This window comes from Paramisgurnus dabryanus, chromosome 6 (genome assembly GCF_030506205.2).
Source record: "Paramisgurnus dabryanus chromosome 6, PD_genome_1.1, whole genome shotgun sequence".
NCBI classification, from domain to species: domain Eukaryota; kingdom Metazoa; phylum Chordata; class Actinopteri; order Cypriniformes; family Cobitidae; genus Paramisgurnus; species Paramisgurnus dabryanus.
Genome location: NC_133342.1, coordinates 44,625,595 through 44,645,938, shown reverse-complemented (window position 1 = coordinate 44,645,938; position 20,344 = coordinate 44,625,595). Strand labels below are relative to the sequence as shown.

The 20,344-nt window shown below is 40.5% G+C and overlaps 1 protein-coding gene and 1 pseudogene across 2 annotated transcripts; both read right to left on the bottom strand.

The window, feature by feature from the left end:
* Positions 1-520: 520 nt before the first annotated feature.
* LOC135767533 (5S ribosomal RNA) lies at positions 521-629 on the bottom strand (annotated as a pseudogene).
* Positions 630-12,965: 12,336 nt separating this feature from the next.
* Positions 12,966-18,011, bottom strand: LOC135767199 (macrophage mannose receptor 1-like). Of its 2 annotated transcripts, none has more exons than XM_065276850.1 (8): positions 17,924-18,011; positions 17,483-17,845; positions 17,057-17,392; positions 16,478-16,816; positions 16,057-16,392; positions 15,075-15,413; positions 14,653-14,988; positions 12,966-13,869 (listed from the first exon to the last, which is right to left on the bottom strand). In XM_065276850.1, exons 1-8 carry the CDS (start codon positions 17,994-17,996, stop codon positions 13,823-13,825), a joined length of 2,169 nt encoding a protein of 722 aa, XP_065132922.1. In that variant the 5' UTR covers positions 17,997-18,011; the 3' UTR covers positions 12,966-13,822. The 2 variants fall into 2 exon arrangements, with proteins under 2 accessions (XP_065132922.1, XP_065132923.1); XM_065276851.1 differs by having other exon boundaries at positions 17,567-17,845.
* Positions 18,012-20,344: the final 2,333 nt, after the last annotated feature.

The window sequence follows — 20,344 nt, the reverse complement described above, 5'->3', positions numbered from 1 at the left end:
AAATTCGAGGAGGAAAGCAGGAGCGACAATGAAAAAACCGAAACTAAAGACGGAGTTTCATGCGCTATGCGCATGCGTCACTCGTGTAAAGTTACTGGAGCGTTCACGTCTCTCACAAGGAGCGTAATGGCAGTGATTGACAAGCCAGAGGGCCAATCGTTGACGCGATGATCGCATAAACGATTGGCAGATGTTTTTAAGGCCCTACCTTATAAACAGATGACATATATTAATATTATTACTTTTAGTGCACCTAATACATTTTTAAAAAAAAGTCTTTTATCATTTAGTAAAGACAGTTTCAAGTAATATTGCAAAAATGTATTAAACAAACATCCTCTTTTCCACCTTTAATATGGGATTACCATTGAAAAAACTGTCCCTGAATCATTATGTGTAATCATAAACGTGTCCCCTATTTTGTGCATAAAACCTTTAAATTAAGAATGCTTTCTTCTTCACTCACCTGCCTGCTTAATTAATTCTGTCTTGTTCAGACTACATTGCAGTCTTCATCATACGTTTACAGCACCTGGTATTCCCAGATGGTCTTCCATCCTAGTACTAACTAGGCCTGACCCTGCTTAGCTTCCGAGATTGGGAGTGCTCAGGGTGGTATGGCCATAAGCGAAGGGGCTGCAAAAGTTAACCAAGCTAACCAAGGGTCTGCAAAAGTTAACCAAGCTAACCAAGCTTTCATTTTAGAGTCCTTTGAGGTTGAACTTTATTTAAGTGACCAATCTTTTTTCTCTTCCCTGCAACACCAGAATTAGGCCTTTAATATCCGTTTACTATTTCAGCAAAGTTTTTTTCTGCACAGCAAGAGCCGTTTCGAGAAAGAAATTGTATGCTGCATTATGTGGCACTTCAACTGAATCCATTTTCAAATAGGAATCTGATGACATTGCCAAGAGTGTACGTTGTAATCTTACTAAAACTGTAAAACATCCAAACCTTTTTTAATTTTATTTAGTTACATTTCAGACCTATTGATGATAGTATTGCTGTTCATCAAATGCTTGCAATATTCATTCGTAAACCACCACTGATCACAACTTTTCAAAATGAGCTGTGTTTTGCTTTGGAACAATTTTTAAAAGCGCAAGAGTAAAAAAAATCTAATTGAATTGGAGGCAAGGGGTCTGTTGCGCTAGCAGTCGCAGAGCAAAACGCTTGTCTGTGTTTGTAAACAAGCTCAAGCACCTCCTTCCTGTATACTTTAGGTACAACCAACTGAGTTCCTTCTTCCTTACTCCTTCTTTAGAGTAGGCCAGTCTTGAGAACATACGTTTCTCCAAAGCCACCTCCCTTCTCAGCTTGCTTAAAACACTCCACTAGAGAGCTATATTCCTTTTGTAGCTTAGCTAGGTTGTTAGGTATGGTAACATCTGACTCGGTTAGTTCAGGTTCCCCCAGTTCTAGCTCAACATGGTCAGTGTTGCCAACCAGTCTCTTCACTTCCTCCCTATGCTGCCCTAACTTCTCTTCTTCAGTGGGCTTAGGCTCTACCTCTATGTCAACAGTTGAAAAGGGCATTTCATTCAAAGTATTAGTCTCTGTCTCCTACCTTATATGATTGGTTTGGGCTCTCGTAACTACACCACACCAAGTGCTGCTCTGAACTAGATCTGACAAAATAGGGACATCAGTACCCAACAAAATGGGGTAGGGGAGATTGGTGGCTACCCCCACTCTCATCAGATACGGCTGGCTGTGAATCTCAATATATACATCTGCTGTGGATAACTCTGTTTTATCTCCATGTACACAGACAATGTGGAGATGGTTTAATCCTCATTCCAGTTACCTCTAGGGATGTACAGTACTGAGACTGTAAAAGAGTACGGGAGCAACCTGTGTCTATCAGCGCAGTGAGTGGTTTGCCATTAAGCAAGATGGTTATAATGGGCTCTGGGTTATGGGCATGGGAGGGGGAATGATTTGGGCGGGGCACCCAGCATACACTGGTGGTTTTGGGCTTTTTTAAGGGGCAAAAAGGGCTAGTGTGAACACGTTCTCCAAAATTAAAACACACAACATCAGGCCTGTCAGAATGTTGCCCTAATGGTGGGGCCTTAAAAATATAATTCTTATTGTGGATGGGCTTCAGGATGTTAGCGTGGGTAGTAGTATGAGAGTTTGAACCAACACCAGTCCCCTCAGACTTACCCCTGCTAGGATGTAAGATGCCTGCATAACAATAGTTGCCAGGGCCCTTTCTTGCAGCAATGTAGGCCTCAACAAGCGTAGCAGCTTCTTCAGCAGTGGAGGGTTTGCTTCTTTAACCCAAGTCCTTATTTCTGGGTAGAGAACTCAAGTATTGAGTATTGCTCCAACACCAGAGTCTCCATAATATCCTCCTGGTTGCAACTGCCAAACTTTACCCATTAGCAGAACAGATCCTTGAGGCAGACGTAAAGTTCTTGTGGAGTTTCCTTTAATGCTATCTCAAGCCCTCAGAATCTCAGTCTAAAGGTTTCAGAGTTTATTGCATATTTAGGCAAGATTGCCTGTTTGACCGCATTATAGTCCTTTGTCAGAATAGGGTCCATAGAGACAAAAGCACTCCGTGCTTTACCAGTCAACAACGGAAAAAGGCGTATAGCACAGTCCTCCTTTGGCCATTTGAAAACTTCTGCCAGTCTTTCAAAGGTTGTCAGGTAATGCCCAATGTCATCTTCATCTTCCAGCCTTGCCATAGGTAGCTCTTGGTCCATCCCTTGAGCTGGCTTCCCTGTAGTGGAAACCCCAGCTCTGGTGTGTTCAAAGTCCAGCTGTATCTGGCTAACCTGATGCTGAAGAACTTTGTTTTGTTGTTCCTGACGGGCCGTCTCTCTCTTGCCTGTCATCACACTTCGCTGATATTCCTTAAAACTCTCGAACATACAGACAAGACTGGTGATGGCCCCATCTCCTCCAGATGAAGTAACTTCAGCAGTGGGCGAACCTCCAGTTGCACCTTGTCCCGGCTCTTGCTCAGTACCCTCCTCAGGCTGACCCTTCAGCTTTGGTGGCATCTCTTTGAACAAAAACAAAATCCAGGTTGTTTTTGACCAGGACTATCCCACTTCTGACACCAACTGTAAACGTGAGCCCAGTGGTCAAAGAGAATAATTTTAAACAAGCTTTGGCCTTAACAAAACCAAGCCTGACCTGATAGGCTCTATGGGTGGCCAATGTTACAGAATCCCCCCCAAGAACACCTCCAGGTGTTCTTTGTGGACGTCCCCTTAGTCGAGGTGCAGGATGGACAGGTTTTGGATGGTGGAAATCCCGGGCCAGATATGGGTCTAAGATGTCCTTGGCAGCCACCCAGGAACTTTCTTCTGGACCGTAGCCGTCCCAGTCCACTAGGTATTGTAGCCTGCCCCCACGACGCCTGGAATTGATGCTATTCTTTACCAGGTAAGCCGGAGCACCATCAACATCCAGCGGTGGGGGGGCTCCCTCTCCTCAGTGGCAGAACCCGGAGCAGGGTGAACAGGTTTCAACAGGGACACATGAAAAGAAGGAGAAATATGATAATGGGCAGGAAGCTCTAACCTGTATGTTACTGGATTGATCAAATTTTTGACACCATTGGATCGGATCTAGTAACGATAATTAATAACTGTCTTACGAAAGGAACAGTTCCAGACTGCCTTAAATTAGCGTCCGTCTCACCGATCCCAAAGAAGCCCTCGCCGGATCCTTCAGTTTATTCTGATTTTCGACCAATCTGCCGTTTCTCTCAAAAATTGTAGAAAAAATTGTATACATGCAGCTACAAAACTATCTGAATACAAATGGTATCTCAGATATTTTTCAGTCTGGTTTTAAAACCTTACATAGCACAGAGACGGCACTTTTAAAAGTTTTTAATGATATTTTAATGTCTACAGATGCTGGAAACACCACGGCTTTAATAATGCTAGATCTGAGCTCAGCATTTGATTTTGTTGATCATGGTATCCTCCTGTCGCGCTTAGAGAAACACGTTGGTTTACGAGGCACTGTACTTGACTGGTTTCGATCCTTCTTATCCAACCGAAGTTTCTCAGTAAATATCGGAAAGTACTCCTCTACCGTAGCGCAGGTGATATGTGGTGTTCCTCAGGGGTCAACTTTAGCGCCGCTGTTGTTTTCTATATATATGTTACCTATGGGCTCTATATTTAGAAGATTTGGAGTGTCTTATCACTGTTATGCTGACGACACGCAGCTTTATATACCTTTTAAGCACAATGATAAGTCCGCCTTAAATCAATTGATTGACTGCCTTCAAGAACTGAAGGCATGGCTTAAAGGACAAGTTCGGTATTTTAGACTTAAAGCCCTGTTTTCAGATTGTTTATGGTCAAATAGAATGGTTTTGACTGAAATTTCGACATTTTCGGCTGCCCTGAGAATTTTCGCTTGTTTGTGTTTCAGCTCAGACCTCTACAATGGCTTTATAGGTGCACTGGAACAATCCTTCCTAAAATGCATTAAACTTTCGTTTACAAAGACGAGAAACTCACCGAGTGGTCAGGGGTGTTCACTGATATGCTCACACAAAAATCGCGTTAAAAGATGCTTTCCAACAGCTGTTTTAGCATTCGTTGTTAACTTGTGGACCTATTTCCCCAAACGCCTCACACCCGTACATTCTTCCGCTTAGAGCTTGAATAATAAATACTCCAGCCCAGGAGGTGGCGCTAATCCGCCTTTGCCAATTGCAAGAATAGAAACAAAGTTCCCGGCGCGGAGTAATACCGTACCTCACAGGATGTCTAATACAGTCAATGGAGTTGGTAAAAACTACGATAAAACCTGTTGGAATGCGTCTTTTGGAGCGATTTTTGTGTGAGCATACCAGTGAACACCCCTGACCACTCGGTGAGTTTCACGTCTTTGTAAACGAAAGTTTAATGCATTTTAGGAAGGATTGTTCCAGTGCACCTATAAAGCCATTGTAGAGGTCTGAGCTGAAACACAAACAAGCGAAAATTCTCAGGGCAGCCGAAAATGTCGAAATTTCAGTCAAAACCATTCTATTTGACCATAAACAATCTGAAAACAGGGCTTTAAGTCTAAAATACCGAACTTGTCCTTTAATAATAACTTTTTACAATTGAATGAGACAAAAACTCAATTAGTCCTTTTTGGCCCTACGGAGAAAAGTGATCTGAACAATGTGGATCTGGGTTCTCTAACTTCATATCGTTCAGCGGCTACAAAGAATTTGGGTTTTATATTTGATAATGACCTAAAACTGAATAAGCAAATCAGTGCAGTTGTTAGTGCTAGTTTTTATCATCTACGAAAATTAGCGAAAGTTAAACCATTCTTAAACAGGAATAGTTTTGAGATAGTAATCCATGCATTTATTTCATCACGGCTGGACTATTGTAATGCGCTATATCAAGGGCTACCGGCTTCATCGATCCATCGGCTCCAACTGGTGCAAAACGCAGCGGCCCGTATGCTTACAGGCACTCGCAAACGGGATCACATCACGCCTGTACTACGTTCATTGCACTGGCTACCTATCCAGTTTCGCATTGATTTTAAAGTCTTGTTGTTTGTGTACAAAGCACTACACAATCTTGCCCCTCAATACCTCACTGATTTGATTATTGAACATAAACCAATCCGACTGCTCAGATCACAGAATAACCACATGTTACGAGTACCCAAATCCAGACTGAGATGCAGAGGTGACAGAGCCTTTGCGGTAGCTGGCCCCAGGCTATGGAACAGATTGCCTTTAGATATTAAAACAGCAACCACAGAGACAGAGTTTAGAAGCCTTTTAAAAACTTATTTATACTCTTGTGCTTTTAATGTTTTGTAAATGTTTGATTTTTGTTCTTGGAAATATGTTGTACAGCACTTTGGTCAACCAAGGTTGTTTTAAATGTGCTTTATAAATAAAGTAAACTTGAAACTTGAAACTTGAGTTTTCTGCTGGGTAGCTGCAACCGTAATCCTGGGTGGATAACCATACTCTTTGACTTGACTGATAGTTTGGGTGGGGACGTCTCCTGCGATCTGCTTGGATCTTCTGGGTTCTGATCGCTCTCTGTAGCCTCACGAGCGCTGTCCCATACCCTTTCGCTTCTTCTGACCCAGTCATCCACCGCAGGAACTTCAGAAGGTTCACCAGACCAAGGGAACATGGATGGCTGGTATTCTAGAATACACTTGAAGGTGGTGAGTCCTGTAGATGAGTGAGTGAGTTTCTAGCATATTTCGCCCAAGGTAGAAATTTAGCCCAACGTTCTTGTTCTTGACTACTGTAAGATCTGAGGTAACATCCTAGTTCCCTATTCACTCTCTCCACTTGCCTGTTAGCTTGGGGATGGTAGCCTGATATTAAGCTTACATTGATATCCAGCTGTTTACAAAAAGCTTTCCATACTCGAGACGTAAATTGTCGACCCCTGTCTGAAACTATATCTTCGGGTATACCATAAACTCGAAACACGTGATGAAATGGGGCTTGTGCAGTCTCCATAGCAGTGGGTTACCCCTTTTGTGGGACAAGACGACAGGCTTTAGAAAATATATTGACTATTACCAGAATTGTGTTGTGACCCACAGAGCTGGGAAGATCAGTGACGAAATCCACTGCCAGATGGGACCAAGGTCACTGAGGGATAGGAAGAGGTTCCAATAGACCAGCTGGGAGTTTTCATGGTTTGCACACACTTGGATTGCACACACACACACACACACACACACACACACACACACACACTGCAAGACTTAACATAGATAGATACATCATTACACAAATTTGGCCACCAGAAAGAATTACGCACCAGTTCCTCAGAGACGTATGTACCCATTGCATGATGCGTTGACGAAGGGATTCTGGAACATACTGCACTGATTCTTGAAACTTTGGCAAAAACATGTCCCAGTAAGAAAAGTGCTAATTCTGTTGGAAATTAATAACATTTTCATGTAAAATGAAGTGGATGCTCTGACTCGTCTTCCTGGACTTGAAAGGGGCGTGGAAGGGAACGTCTCTTATTTGGCCTCGTGAACTGCAGGTAAGTACCCCAGGCTTGACTTCCTCAACTCACCCGTACACATACAGGTGCGTACACTTGGCTTTTAGCTTTGGGCGTACAGAAGGTAGACAGGTGAGTACACTGGGCTCTTAACTTTAGGTGTACAGGAGGTCTACAAGTGAGTATACTGGGCTCTTAGTTTTGGGCAGACAGGAGGCATGCAGATGAGTACACTGGGCTTTTAGCATTGGGACGATCAGAAGGTAGACAGGTGAGTACACTGGGCTCTTAACTTTGGGCGTACAAGTAAGTACACCGGGCTTTTAGCATTGGGATGGTCAGATGGTAGACAGGTGAGTACACTGGGCTCTTAACTTTGGGCGTACAGGCGAGTACACTGGGCTCTTAGCTTCAGGCATACAAGGGGGTCTACGGGTGAGTATACTGGGCTCTTAGCTTTGGGCAGACAAGAGGCATACAGGCGAGTACACTAGGCTTTTAGCTTTGGGCGTGCAGGAGGTATACGGGTGAGTATGCTGGGCTCTTAGCTTTAGGCAGGTAGGAGGTATACAGACGAGTACACTGAACTCTTAGCTCTGGGCAGACAGGAGGCATACAGGTAAGTATTCAGGTAAGTTTGACTTACGGGCAAGCGGGTGGGCGCATACACAGGACTTTAGCCCTTCAAGGTTCAGACGGGTGGAGGAGATGTGTGTGTACACAACAAAATCCTTGTTTCCACTTGCAGGTAGATTTACGGTGAACACCCAGGCGTTGACTTCCCAACACACAGTGTAACAGTCTAATGACATTACGAAGCCCTTAGCTCGGGACCTGCAAGCTGGTAGTAGAAAACACACAATTTCATTCACTATTATCAACTCCGATAGACATACCGCGGAAGATTAGACTTTTCTCTCCTCTTTACACAGGAAAGAGGAGCAGAGGGGAACACAGGGCGGTGGTGCTTCAGCTTTTGAATGAGCACACGGGCCCAAAGGCGGTGGAAATGAAGTAGGGAGACAGCAGTGTGTAAGTCAAGCTGGAGGTTCTTATTGTGCAACACACTGCTGCGGGAAGGCCAACCGCTTCAGATCTCCTTCGCTGCAGACAGCAGGGCGGGGCATTTAAGCATAAGCTGGCATCTGGAAGCACTCAACAGGCGAATAGTTATGCACAAAAGAAGCCAGTGGATTTTCGAGCACAACAGGTAAACACAAGCTCTCCCTCTTTTGAATAATCAAGGTCAGCCCTTACTTTACACAGCCTCAGCGCCACCACCAGACGGTGAGGAAGGTCAGACGGGTCCCTCGGTCGTGTACATGTATGAAACGGCTGTACAACGCCACCACTCGGCTCTTCACAAACAGGGCTCTTTCCTCGGCCTAGAATCTGACAACTGACCGACACTGACGACAGCACAGCACTACAATTCTCCAGGTGCACACACTTCAATAAAATCACCCACCGCAATCCAAACACTCACAGTGAATAAGGTCAGTGTCACAGCTTCGGCCCGGGTTCGGAGTCCTGAATAGTCAAACAACAGAGGCAGAGGCCAGCACATGAAAGCGTAGAGGCCACGACCCTGGGACTCATCCTTCTCTTCCTCAGCTAGCTCTCACAGACAACAGAGCCTCAAAATAGACTGGGTGGTGAATAAACACTTAATGTTGTTACATAGACATGAACTTGGACAATGGAATTAGCAGAAATAAGGATGGGAATACAATAACAGAGGGAGTTCCAACGTGTCACACTGTTCCTTTAACTGAACAATACCTCACTCTTCGTAACAGATGTCCCAGCTATCCGAAGCGTTATCCAACAGAATACTTCACTCTCCTCCGTCTCCGCTTTCTCTCCTTAGATCCGCTTTCTATGTCCTCCCAACATCTCAAGTTCTTCCAAACCATACACAATCGGATCACGAACAGCACTGCAGAAATGAATGATCTGGCACTTATCTCTGTGTTCGTTTTCAGCCCAAATATCCGTCTTCCCTTCGCCCAGCCTGTAAATCCACACCAGAACGTCTCTTCTAACAAACTGGTAGCTTCCACCTCACTCCCAGCGCACGCCAGAACAAAAACTTTACGCTTCCAGTTTCTTTGACGCCCTATTTATGGGCCTCCTCTTCCCCCGAAAGCCCAATCACTGACCGCCACATTCGCTTTACACACCTGATCTCTATTATTCCTGATTTCTTTGCCCGGAGTCGACCGGAACCGGCCGAGTGTTCATTGAAGTCGGTCCGGGTGGAACTATTTCTGCCATTTTTTTTGTTCCGCCTGTACCAAGTCACTCCGTGACAAGAGGTCTGATGTAGCTAGCAACAGAGGGGAAACAAGATGGCTAATGTGAACAACTCATCTATTTCCTTTAAAGGGAAGTTTTTTTCATCCACTGTCAGATGTCACCACCGTCAGGTTTTCTTTCTTTTTTGTCAGGTTTTATGTATTTTAGGAAGTTATGATTTGATATTTGTTAATTACAGCACTCAGGATTGTTATTTTTTGGACCAAATAGTTACATAAAGTTTAAGCAAGAAGCCATTGATTTGAGTGGTATACATTTGGAATTGTATGTTGTAATGAGGCCACTGTCACCACCATCAGATTAGTGTCACCACCGTCAGACGGAGTTTTATTTGTTTTAAATTAATATGCTTACAATAAGTTTCTTCAGTGTTGTTGAGTTATTAAAGTAATAGTCTCTCTTAATACAAAAATATGTTTATTAAATTAAAAAATCATTACTTTTTCTATTTAGGCTTAAAGTAAACGCTGTATGAGTAATAACTGGAAAAATACAAACATTTTATGAAAAAAATACAAACAGGGGAGGTTGCACTGGTAAATTGGTGAACAGCCAAGACCTTGGTCTATAATGATATACCTTCAGATTTTGTAATTTAACTAACTTTTTTTTTCAAAATTTAAACCAAAATTTGTTTTATCCAAATTCACAAGAATTACTAATTGGTGTGATGGGGGACATTCTGGTGGTGTTGGTTTAGTTTGCTGCTCTGTTTGTATCTCCTCTATTATATCCCAACGAATGGGTGCCACAATTACAAATTATGGTAAAATTGGTCCTTGGCAACAGGAATTTTCTTCAGATTCGTATCTTCTTGACAATGCATCTGCTTTAACATTTTTACTTCCTGGGCGATATGTGACTATGAACTGAAATCTTGTAAAAAATAGTGACCGTCTTGCTTGTCTTTGATTCAAATGTTTCGCACTCTTAATGTATTCCAAGTTTTTGTGATCAGTAATCACCTGAAATGGACAACAAGCTCCCTCCAACCAGTGTCTCCATTCCAACAGCGCTTCTTTAATGGATAGTAGTTCCTTGTTCCCCACATCATATTTTTCTCTGCCGTGGATAATTTTCTAGAAAAGAAAGCACATGGATAAAGTTTACCAGTCTTACCATGTCTCTGGGACAAAACTGCGCCGATGCCCACGTCGGAAGCGTCAACCTCCACTATGAACGGTTGGATCTGGATGTTTTAGAATTGGAGCAGTGGTAAAGCTGGTCTTCAAGGTACCAAACACAGTCTGGGCTTGTGGTGTCTATAGTACTTTCTTGTGGTAACCTTTAAGGGGTGACGTGAATGGGGCTGCAGTGGAGCTGTAGTTTCTGATGAATCTCCTATAAAAATTTGCGAATCCCAGAAATCTCTGTAATTCCATAACTGCTTCAACCTTCTTAGAGTCCATCTCCACTCCATGGTGACTGATTCTGTATCCTAGGAACGTGGTACTTTGAAACGTGAAATTTCTCTGCCTTAACACATAGCTGATTTGCCAATAGATGGGAGAGAACTTGATGTATGTGTTGCTCACGTGTCTTCGAGTAAATCAGAATATCATCAATGTAAGCAATAACATGGTGGTTTAGAATGTCTCTGAAGATCTGGTTGATGAATGACTGAAATACTGATGGTGCATTAGAAAGGCCATACGGCATCACTGAGTATTCATAGTGCCCCCTAATGGTAACAAATGCAGTTTTCCACTCATCGCCTTCTCTGATCCTGATTAAGTTATAGGCAATATGGAGATCAAGCTTAGTAAAATGTTAGCTTCACGTAATTGTTCTAATGTTAAAGGAACTAATGGAAGTGGGTACCTGTTCTTGATCGTCATAGTATTCAGACCATGATAATCAATGCAAGGGCGGAGACCACCATCCTTTTTCTCTACAAAGAAAAATCCAGATGCTGCTGGTGATGTTAATAGACGGATGAAACCAGATTCCAAAGCCTCGTCAATCTATTGTTCCATGCCATGTGTTTCTGGTATGGTTAATGGATAAGGTCTATGGCACAATCCCAAGGGCGATGCGGTGGTAACATGGCAGCTTTGGCTTTGCCGAAGACTTCTTTGAATTCTAGATATTCTGTGGGAATATTAACTGGTGCGTTAGTTTTAGGGCTTTCAATACGTGGGGATAAAAATGGAAACTGTACATGAGCCTGTAGACATTCGTTATGGCAATACGGTGACTATTTAGTAAGTTCCCTGGAACCCCAAGAGATTTGTGGATCGTGGATGGCTAGCCATGGATTTCCGAGAACCACTGGATGCTGAGGTGTAGTTGTGACATAAAATGACTTGGTTTCTGAATGGAACAGACCAATCTTGACTGAAATTGGGATCGTTTGATGTGTGATACCCTTTCCAATGGGTTGACTGTCAATGGCGGTAATGTTGATAGGTGGTATGCAGGGAATTACAGGCATGTTGAGTGTTGCAACCAGTTCATAATAAATAAGATTTAGACCAGATCCAGTATCTATCAACACTGAAACACATTGGGCAGAGCTTGCCTAAGTGATAGTCAATAGGAGGGTGAAACATTTATTGAGCAGATTAGTGGGATGCATCAAAACAGAGTTTGTAAACGTGTCGTCGCACTTGTTCTTCAATGGATGGTTTGATAAATCCGATCTGCATGGGTTCGACAGGTTTTAGAGAATTAGCAGCTGAGGCAGACATTGAGGTAGTAAATGGGCTTGTGGGACTGCTTCGAAGCAGATTATCAATGCGGATGGCCATAGATATGAGTTGTTGTAAATCCATGTCCACATCCTTGCATGCAATCTCCGACTGTAACTTAGGGTGTAGGCCACGTTTTAACATTGGTTTCAATACGGTCTCGTTCCATCCACTTTGTGCCACGATAGTATGAAAATCGACCGCATATTCAGCAGCGGTACGAGTTCCTTGGCATAAATCAACTAGCTAAATAGAAACATCACGTCCCACAGGCGGGTATTCAAAAACTTCCCGAATTTGTTTGCAAAAATAAAAGAATGAATTACATAACTGATCGTCCTGAACCAATACAGCTGAGGCCCATTTGAGAGCTTTCCCAGTTAAAAAAAGACTTCATAAACGCTTTAAAAAAAATGGTCGCAGTCTGGAGCTATTGCCTGGTGCTTCAAGGCACTCGCCCAATCCTGTCCATGGATAATCCGGCCCTGCTAATGCTACAAAAACCTGTTTGATCAGATGGACTGTTTGATGATGCAGCATGAGACTAGGAGGCCTTAAGCCACAACAAAGTTTTGGGGGAAATTCTTAAAAAAACAAAAGGTAACTCTGACTGCAAATAAGTTGTGAAGTTTTTTGTCTAACAACAAAAGGTATAATTGAACAACATGGAACAAACAGACAAATATATATATATCAGACTCATTTCAGATAGGGAAAACAATTACACAACTCCATTCTGATTTAAAAGATGGAAAACGCCACCATAATCAGGTAGTGATGTGTGCATGTTTGTCAAGTCCATGTAATTGATTTTCTGTCACCAAGCTTAGCTTTTTTATTGAGATTAATTGTTTTATTTGATGTACAGCACTTTGGTCAGTCTTGGCTGTTTTTAAATGTGCTCTATAAATAAAGATTGATTGATTGATTGATTGATTGTTTGCATTTTGTCTTTCTCAGCAGAATTTAACCTCAAAATACCTGACTTACCTGTACCTGCCAGGGGAGATGATGAGACTCAGCCATTGTACTCTTGATGCGATGACCCCTGCAAATTCTCTAAAATGTAGGAATCTAGACTGCATGTCAAGATGTGACAATTTTTTTAAATTGAGCCAATAGCTGCTTTTTATGGGTGAGACTAAAAACCTTTAGCCTATTACTCTCAATGTGACAGTAAGAGCTGTAAGCACAGTTATCAGTTATTCAAATTGTCTTCTTTAACAAAAAATAATCCACTGCTTTGGAATAATGCTTTGTGTCTTATGCAAAAACCTTTCTATAGAAACAAGTTACCCGTCCATGAAAATGTATGCTCCTTGTGTATTACAAAACAAATGGGAACTTCTGATTTCACAAATTGTGAATTGTTTCCTTTCCTCACATCCTATCTCCTACTAAGTATGATAAAAGTAAAAGATAAGTAAACAAGGACAAAAACTGAAGGAAATGTTTTAATGTTGCAGTGAGTAAAAGCTGACATTTACATTCAGCAGATGCTTTTATTCTAAAGTGACCTACAAAAAGTAAGGAAAAACAATAAAATGATTAATCTTAGAGAAGCAATAATTTGAGAAATGCTATACAAAGTTACTTTCACCTTACAAAGTTTCAATGATTCTACAGACACTACCTGTTTATGGAGATAGATTAGAAGGTTTTTATACATATACATTATATAGGCATAGCATTTAACACATTCCAGTCAACTATTCACACAAATGATGATTAAATATTTATTTTCTAATATTGTGAAGGATGAGGCTGACAAGACAGAGTTTAGAAGATCATTCCATCCATAGTCGCTGATCTTTGGGGAGGGGCTACCTTTAGTCAAAATATGACATTAGCCTTACACTGTTGATAAAGAGGATTGGTCCCTGTGGCAAAAAAAATAAAAAATTAACTCCATTGTAAAGACTTTCTTTTTCTAATCCATCATTTTATTACAACAACTATAGAACAATTTCACAGTCACTTTAATTGTTATACTGCGCACATATAGACAGTTTCAGCAGTAACAACATAAACAAAGGAACACACGTAACATCCGTTAAACTCTGCTTAGAATAAATAACACAAAGTCCTTTTAGAGTTGTTTGTTTCTTAACACAAGCAAAATATACAAAAAGTAGATTACATTAGTTCAGGGTTCCCCCAAATCTTACCCTGGAGGGGCGGAGCACTGCAGAGTTAAGCTCCAACCCTGATCAAACACACCTGAGCAAGCTACAGTAATCAAGATCTTCATGATCACTAGAAAATCACAGGTGGGCAAGTTTGATTAGGGTTGGACCTAAACTCTGTAGTGCTCTGGCCCTCCAGGGTAAGATTTGGGGAACCCTGCCTTAGTTCATATTTCATAGCTAAAGCGTATAGAAAACGATATTGAGCTGACGTTGCAGTGTAAAATGTGTGAAACCAAAACATTTGTTATTTTCGACGAGGTATATGTTCAAGAGTTCAGTTTAGCAACTAGTCAGACCAATAAAAGAACTGAAACCGGAATTAAAGTTCTGACCAGATGCGTAATCGCGTTACCACATGTGTGTCCGACGAAACCGTCTATAATACAGCAGGTGTGACAACATTGAGAAACAACATGAATTCTGACTAATGTCTTTACATTTGATGCATTTAGTTTGTTAGAGAAAGAAACTCACCTCCATGGCAGATAAAAGGATGCTGTAGATCACAGCTATGCTGAACCCATTTCCCAGAGTTAGTTGTTGAAATGGCAGCACAGTCACCAGATCCTGATGTCTGTGATGGGTCTCCTGCTGCCCAGTTTCTAAAGAAGAGACTCCATTGGTCAGACCACTGCCAAGAGTCCTTGAACAGACCAATCCAGACCCATGGCCCATCTCCGACAACTGCATATAGCTGACTTTGCTCATCAGGGCTGCGGACAGTGGCTAGATCAGTGTGATACTGTCTGCAATAGCTCTGAGCATCTGTCCAGTTTTTCCGATCATTTATTTTGATGTATCCAGTAGTTTCTATTGAAAGATGCAAAATAAAAATCAAAGCTCAGCTCTTCTTAGATATACTGAATGTTAACACACACAATAAACTGACTACTTACCATTGTAGCAAGCAAAGAATAACTGTGTTGAACATTGATAACTGTACCAATATCCATAGGCAAAATAGGCACATTCTTCATTACCAGGGTTTGATCTCCATCCACTGTACTTTGTAAGAGTATCATCTCCCCTAGACCAACCCCAGCGACTCTGATTCATCCTCTTCAGTCCAATCCACACTGATCCATTGTACCCAACATCTGTTATATTTGTCATAATGTTCACATCAACAATCGAGTCTACAGTAGCCAGATCAGTGTATCTCTCTCTACAGTAACTCTGAGCTTCTGACCATTTCAGATTTTTATTTATGTAGTGATACTGTCGAGTTTTGGGCCCTGTGGTAAAAAGAAATGAAACATAAATGTAAAGAAAACTAATGAGATTTCAGTTTAAAAAGACTTTCTTTTCTTTTGCACAGATATAATATGAACACAATAAATTCCTCTCCTATCCAGCATGGACCACCATGGGAATTATGCTGGTCTATGCTGGTTTAGCTGGTGGTCACCAGCATACCTGCACCAAAACTAGGGTGACCATACCTGCCATTCTTCCCGGACGGGTCCTGGCCAGTCAACAAATACGACTTCCAGAAGACGCACCGAAATCTTGGCCAGGATGTGTCCGGGAAGAATGGCACGTATGGTCACCCTTACCAAAACACAACATATGCTGTGTCTTGCTGGTATGACCAGCATGGGATGCTGGTGCTAATGCTGGTTTGGTGCTGGTTTAGCTAGTGCTAATGCTGGTGCTGATGCTGGTTTAGCTGTTGTTCACTAGCAAACCAGCACAAAAACACAACATATGCTGGTCTTGCTGGTATGCGGTTTTTTCAGCAGGGATAAAATACAATTAAATAAGATTAAGTCTTATATTAATAGATAAAATCGAATACATTGAGAAAGAGCAGGAATTGTGTTGTTTCTCAGTGACTGTTATGATGATTAATGTTTTCAGTTAAAAAAATATACTCACATCCATAGCAGACAAAAGGACCATGTAGGTTACAGCTATACTGAAACCATTTCCCGGAGTAAGTTATTGACATAGCAGCACAGTCACCAGATCCTGTAGTCTGTGATGGGTATCCTGCTGCCCAGTTTCTAAAGAAGAGACTCCATTGGTCAGACCACTGCCAAGAGTCCTTGAACAGACCAATCCAGACCCATGGCCCATGTCCAACAACTGCATATAGCTTACTTTGCTCATCAGGGCTGCGGACAGTGGCCAGATCAGTGTGATACTGTCTGCAATAGCTCTGAGCATCTCTCCAGGTTTTATAAATCTCTATTTTGATGTATCCAGTACTTTCTATTGACAGATGAAAATAAAAATCAGCTCTCAGCTCTTCTTGGATAAACTGAATGTTAACACACTGAATAAACTGACTGCTTACCATTGTAGCAGGCAAAGTATAACACTCCTGAGCATTGTTTACTGTACCAAAATCCATAGGCAAAATAGGCACATTCGTCATTACCAGGGTTTGAACTCCATCCACTGTAATTTGTAAGAGTATCATCTCCCATAGACCAACCCCAGCGACTCTGACTCACCCTCTTCAGTCCAATCCAAAATGGTCCAATGTACGCAACATCTCTTATATTTGTCATAATGTTCACATCTTTCATAGAGTCTACAGTAGCCAGATCAGTGTATCTCGCTCTACAGTAACTCTGAGCTTCTGACCAATTCAGATTTTTATTTATGTAGTGATACTGTCGAGTTTTGGGCCCTGTGGCAAAAGAAATGAAACATAAATGTAAAGAAAACCAATGAGATTTCAGTTTGAATAGACTTTCTTTTCTGATGCACAGATATAATATGAACACAATAAATACCTCTCCTATAAAATATATTTAAATAAGATTAAGTCTTATATAAATAGATAAAAATTGAACACATTGAGAAAGAGCAGGAATTATGTTGTTATGACTGTTATGATGATTAATGTTTTCAGTAAAAAAGTACTCACATTCATAGCAGAAAAAAGGACGCTGTAGGTCACAGCTATACTGAAACCATTTCCCGGAGTAAGTTATTGACATAGCAGCACAGTCACCAGATCCTGTAGTCTGTGATGGGTATCCTGCTGGCCAGTTTCTAAAGAAGAGGTTCCACTGGTCAGACCACTGCCAAGAGTCCAAGAACAGACCGATCCAGACCCATGGCCCATATCCAACAGTTGCAATAAGCTGGTTCTGATCCTTCGAGTTACGGACAGTGGCCAGATCAGTGTGATACTGTCTGCAGTAACTCTGAGCATCTGTCCAGGTTTTATTAATCTGTTTCCTGATATATCCAGTATTTTCTATTGGGAAATACAAATCAAGAATCAGCTATCAGCTCTTCTGCTCGGTTAAAATGAATATTAGTACAGATAAGAAACCTGAGTACTCACTATCATAGCACACAAAGTGTAAAGATGCTGAGCATTGATAATCGTACCAAAATCCATTAGTAAAATAGACACATTTTTCATTACCAGGAGTTGGGTTTGGACTCCATCCACTATACTGTGTAACAGTATCATCTCCCATAGACCAACCCCAGCGACTCTGTGTAGCCCTCTGCAGTCCAATCCAGACTGATCCAATGTAGCGATCATTCACTGTATTTATCATCCTGTTCACATCATCCATCGAGTCTACAGTAGCCAGATCAGTGTATCTCTCTCTACAGTAACTCTGAGCATCTGTCCAATTCATTCTTATGTCTATATAGAAGTACTTTCTATCAGAACCAGAAGCACTGCACAGTAGTCCTGTTAAAATAAACATGTTTAAATAAATGCATGTGCACACATATACTTGTGAAAACAGATGAAAATGATGACACCAACCTGACAGCAGAAGCAGCAGAAACAAACTCATGTTCGTTACTGCCCTCACAGCTCCTCTCTGATGCTTCACCATCACTGCACGCTGATATCTTCTAATAACAGGAACCGGAAGACCAGGAAACAAATAACCTGTTGTCATTTTCCATGACAGGGTTCTATAATAAACCGTTATTGAAAAGAGCGCTCCAGTTTTTTTAAACCTGACATTAAATCACCTGACAACACTCTTAAAATTAAAGGTGCTTCACGATGCCATGGAAGAATCTTTTTTGTCTAAATGTTTTTAAACCACCTTTAACATCTAAAGAACCTTTCTGGTTCACAAAAGATTCTTTAAGGTGAAATAACTTCTTCAGATTATAAAAACGTATGAAAGAAATTATTCGAAATAGTTCTTTGAGGAACTAAAAAGGGTTCTATGGCATCGCTGTGTAAACCTTATTTATAATAATACCTTATTAAATCCACATTATCTAACATTTCTTCCCATGTCTTCTTCAAACATTTAAAGGGGAAGACAAATGGCAGGAAAACCGTCTGATGTTAAGAATGAGTGTTATATGGTGTTTCTGAATCTTTGAATATGTCTCATTACATCATACAGGGGAATTCAAACATTTATGAAATGTGGACAATCACAGTATTCCAGAGAGCTGTGTGTACAGGTTTATCTATTTATGTATTAATTTTTAAATGCATAACACAATTTTTTACTTAACAAAATCTCTTTTTCTCTAAATAACATGCATACAAAACCTCACAGAATATGCAAAACATCACAAATCCAAAAGCAAACATTTCTATTTTAGTTCTTCTAAAGACTCTCAAATGCAAAAACGTTTTTGCATATTCAGTGTGCAGTGCAGTTCAGAGGAATTTGTCAAAGCACTCATACATGTGTCTGCACAATACACTGAAATACACTTTTTTATATACTGTATGTTTTTAATTGAACTTTTAAGCAATTTAAGCTTTTTTTAAGCAATTGCTTAAAATTTCATGTAAAACTTGTTCAAAAAAGTGGACGCAAAAATGATGCACTGTATTTTAAAGTAAATCCAGCATAAAATTTGGGCACCCTTGGTAAATATGAGCAAAGAAAGCTATAAAAAAAAGAATCTATAATGTTTCTTCTTTTAAGATTTAATAAAAAAAATCACAAAAAATATGCTTCATTGAAGTAAAACAATTGAAAGTGACGGGGAAATTACATTAAGAAATAAATCTTTTCTGTTATACTCACTGGACATAAATATGGGCACACCTTTATTTAAACCTCTTTGCTACCTCCATTTGCAAGTATACCAACTCATAGTTTATATTATAATGTCTGATGAGGTTGAAGAATTAATGGCAGTTGATCTTAGATTATTCCTCCATACAGAATTTCTCCAGACCCTTCATATGTTGCTCTTCAGTCATTTTCTGTATGGTTCAGGTCAGGGAACTGGGATGGCTATGGCAAGACCTTGATTTTGTGTCAGAGACCCTTTTATTTTATTTATTTTGATGTTTGTTTTGAACCAGTGTCTTGATAAAAGATTTTACCATGGCCCATTATAAGATTTCTAGAAGAGCAAGTCAAGTTTTTTATGTGTTGGTATTTGATATAATCCATGAAGCCATGTGTCTGAATAAGATGTCCAGGACCTCTGGTATAAAAGTAGGTTCAAAACAATGAGGATCCGGCAGTGCATTTAAGAAGGACATTAACTTAATAATTTTGTATTGGAACTACTTGAATTATTTTAGTAAATATAACTTACTAGGAAGTGGGCTTGTACAGTGGGGCTTGAAAGTTTGGGCACCCTTGGTAAATATGAGCAAAGAAAGCATAAAAATAATCTATAAATAATTTATAAACTGTTCTTTTTTATATGGCTGCAAAACCAAGTCCTGTTTAATTTGCCATGTCTACGGACCACTTTTTAGTCAATGTGTGCACCAAAACCATATTGTGTTCCTACTGTCAAAAATACTTTTCTTCGTTTTATATGCCAGCAAAACCAAGTCCTATTTAAAGTTCCAGTATGGCAAATTAAACAGGACTTGGTTTTGCAGCCATATAAAAATGAACAGTTTATAAATTATTTATAGATTATTTTAATGCTATTTTGCTCATATTTACCAAGGGTGCCCAAACTTTCAAGCCCCACTGTACAAGCCCACTACCTATTAAGTTATATTTACTAAAATAATTCAAGTAGTTCCAATACAAAATTATTAAGTTAATGTCCCTCTTACAAATTTTACATGATAAAATTTTGTTGAGCTTACTTAATAATGTGATCATTTAGAATGACCTTTTCTGTGTTATTTTTACTCAAATTTGGTTAAAAAAACACAAGAATTTAGTCATTTTATTTGGTTAAATTTACTAAGCCACAAAATAACATTTTACAGTGTAACTACTGTACGGTG

Coding starts and splice junctions, on each gene's coding strand:
- LOC135767199 (XM_065276850.1), bottom strand. CDS start 17,996: ATGGTGAAGCATCAGAGAGGAGCTGTGAGGGCAGTAACGAACATGAGT. Junction 17,393..17,482: donor ACACTTTGTGTGCTATGATA/GTGAGTACTCAG, acceptor ATTTCCCAATAG/AAAATACTGGATATATCAGG. Junction 14,989..15,074: donor ATTCTTTGCTTGCTACAATG/GTAAGTAGTCAG, acceptor ATCTTTCAATAG/AAACTACTGGATACATCAAA.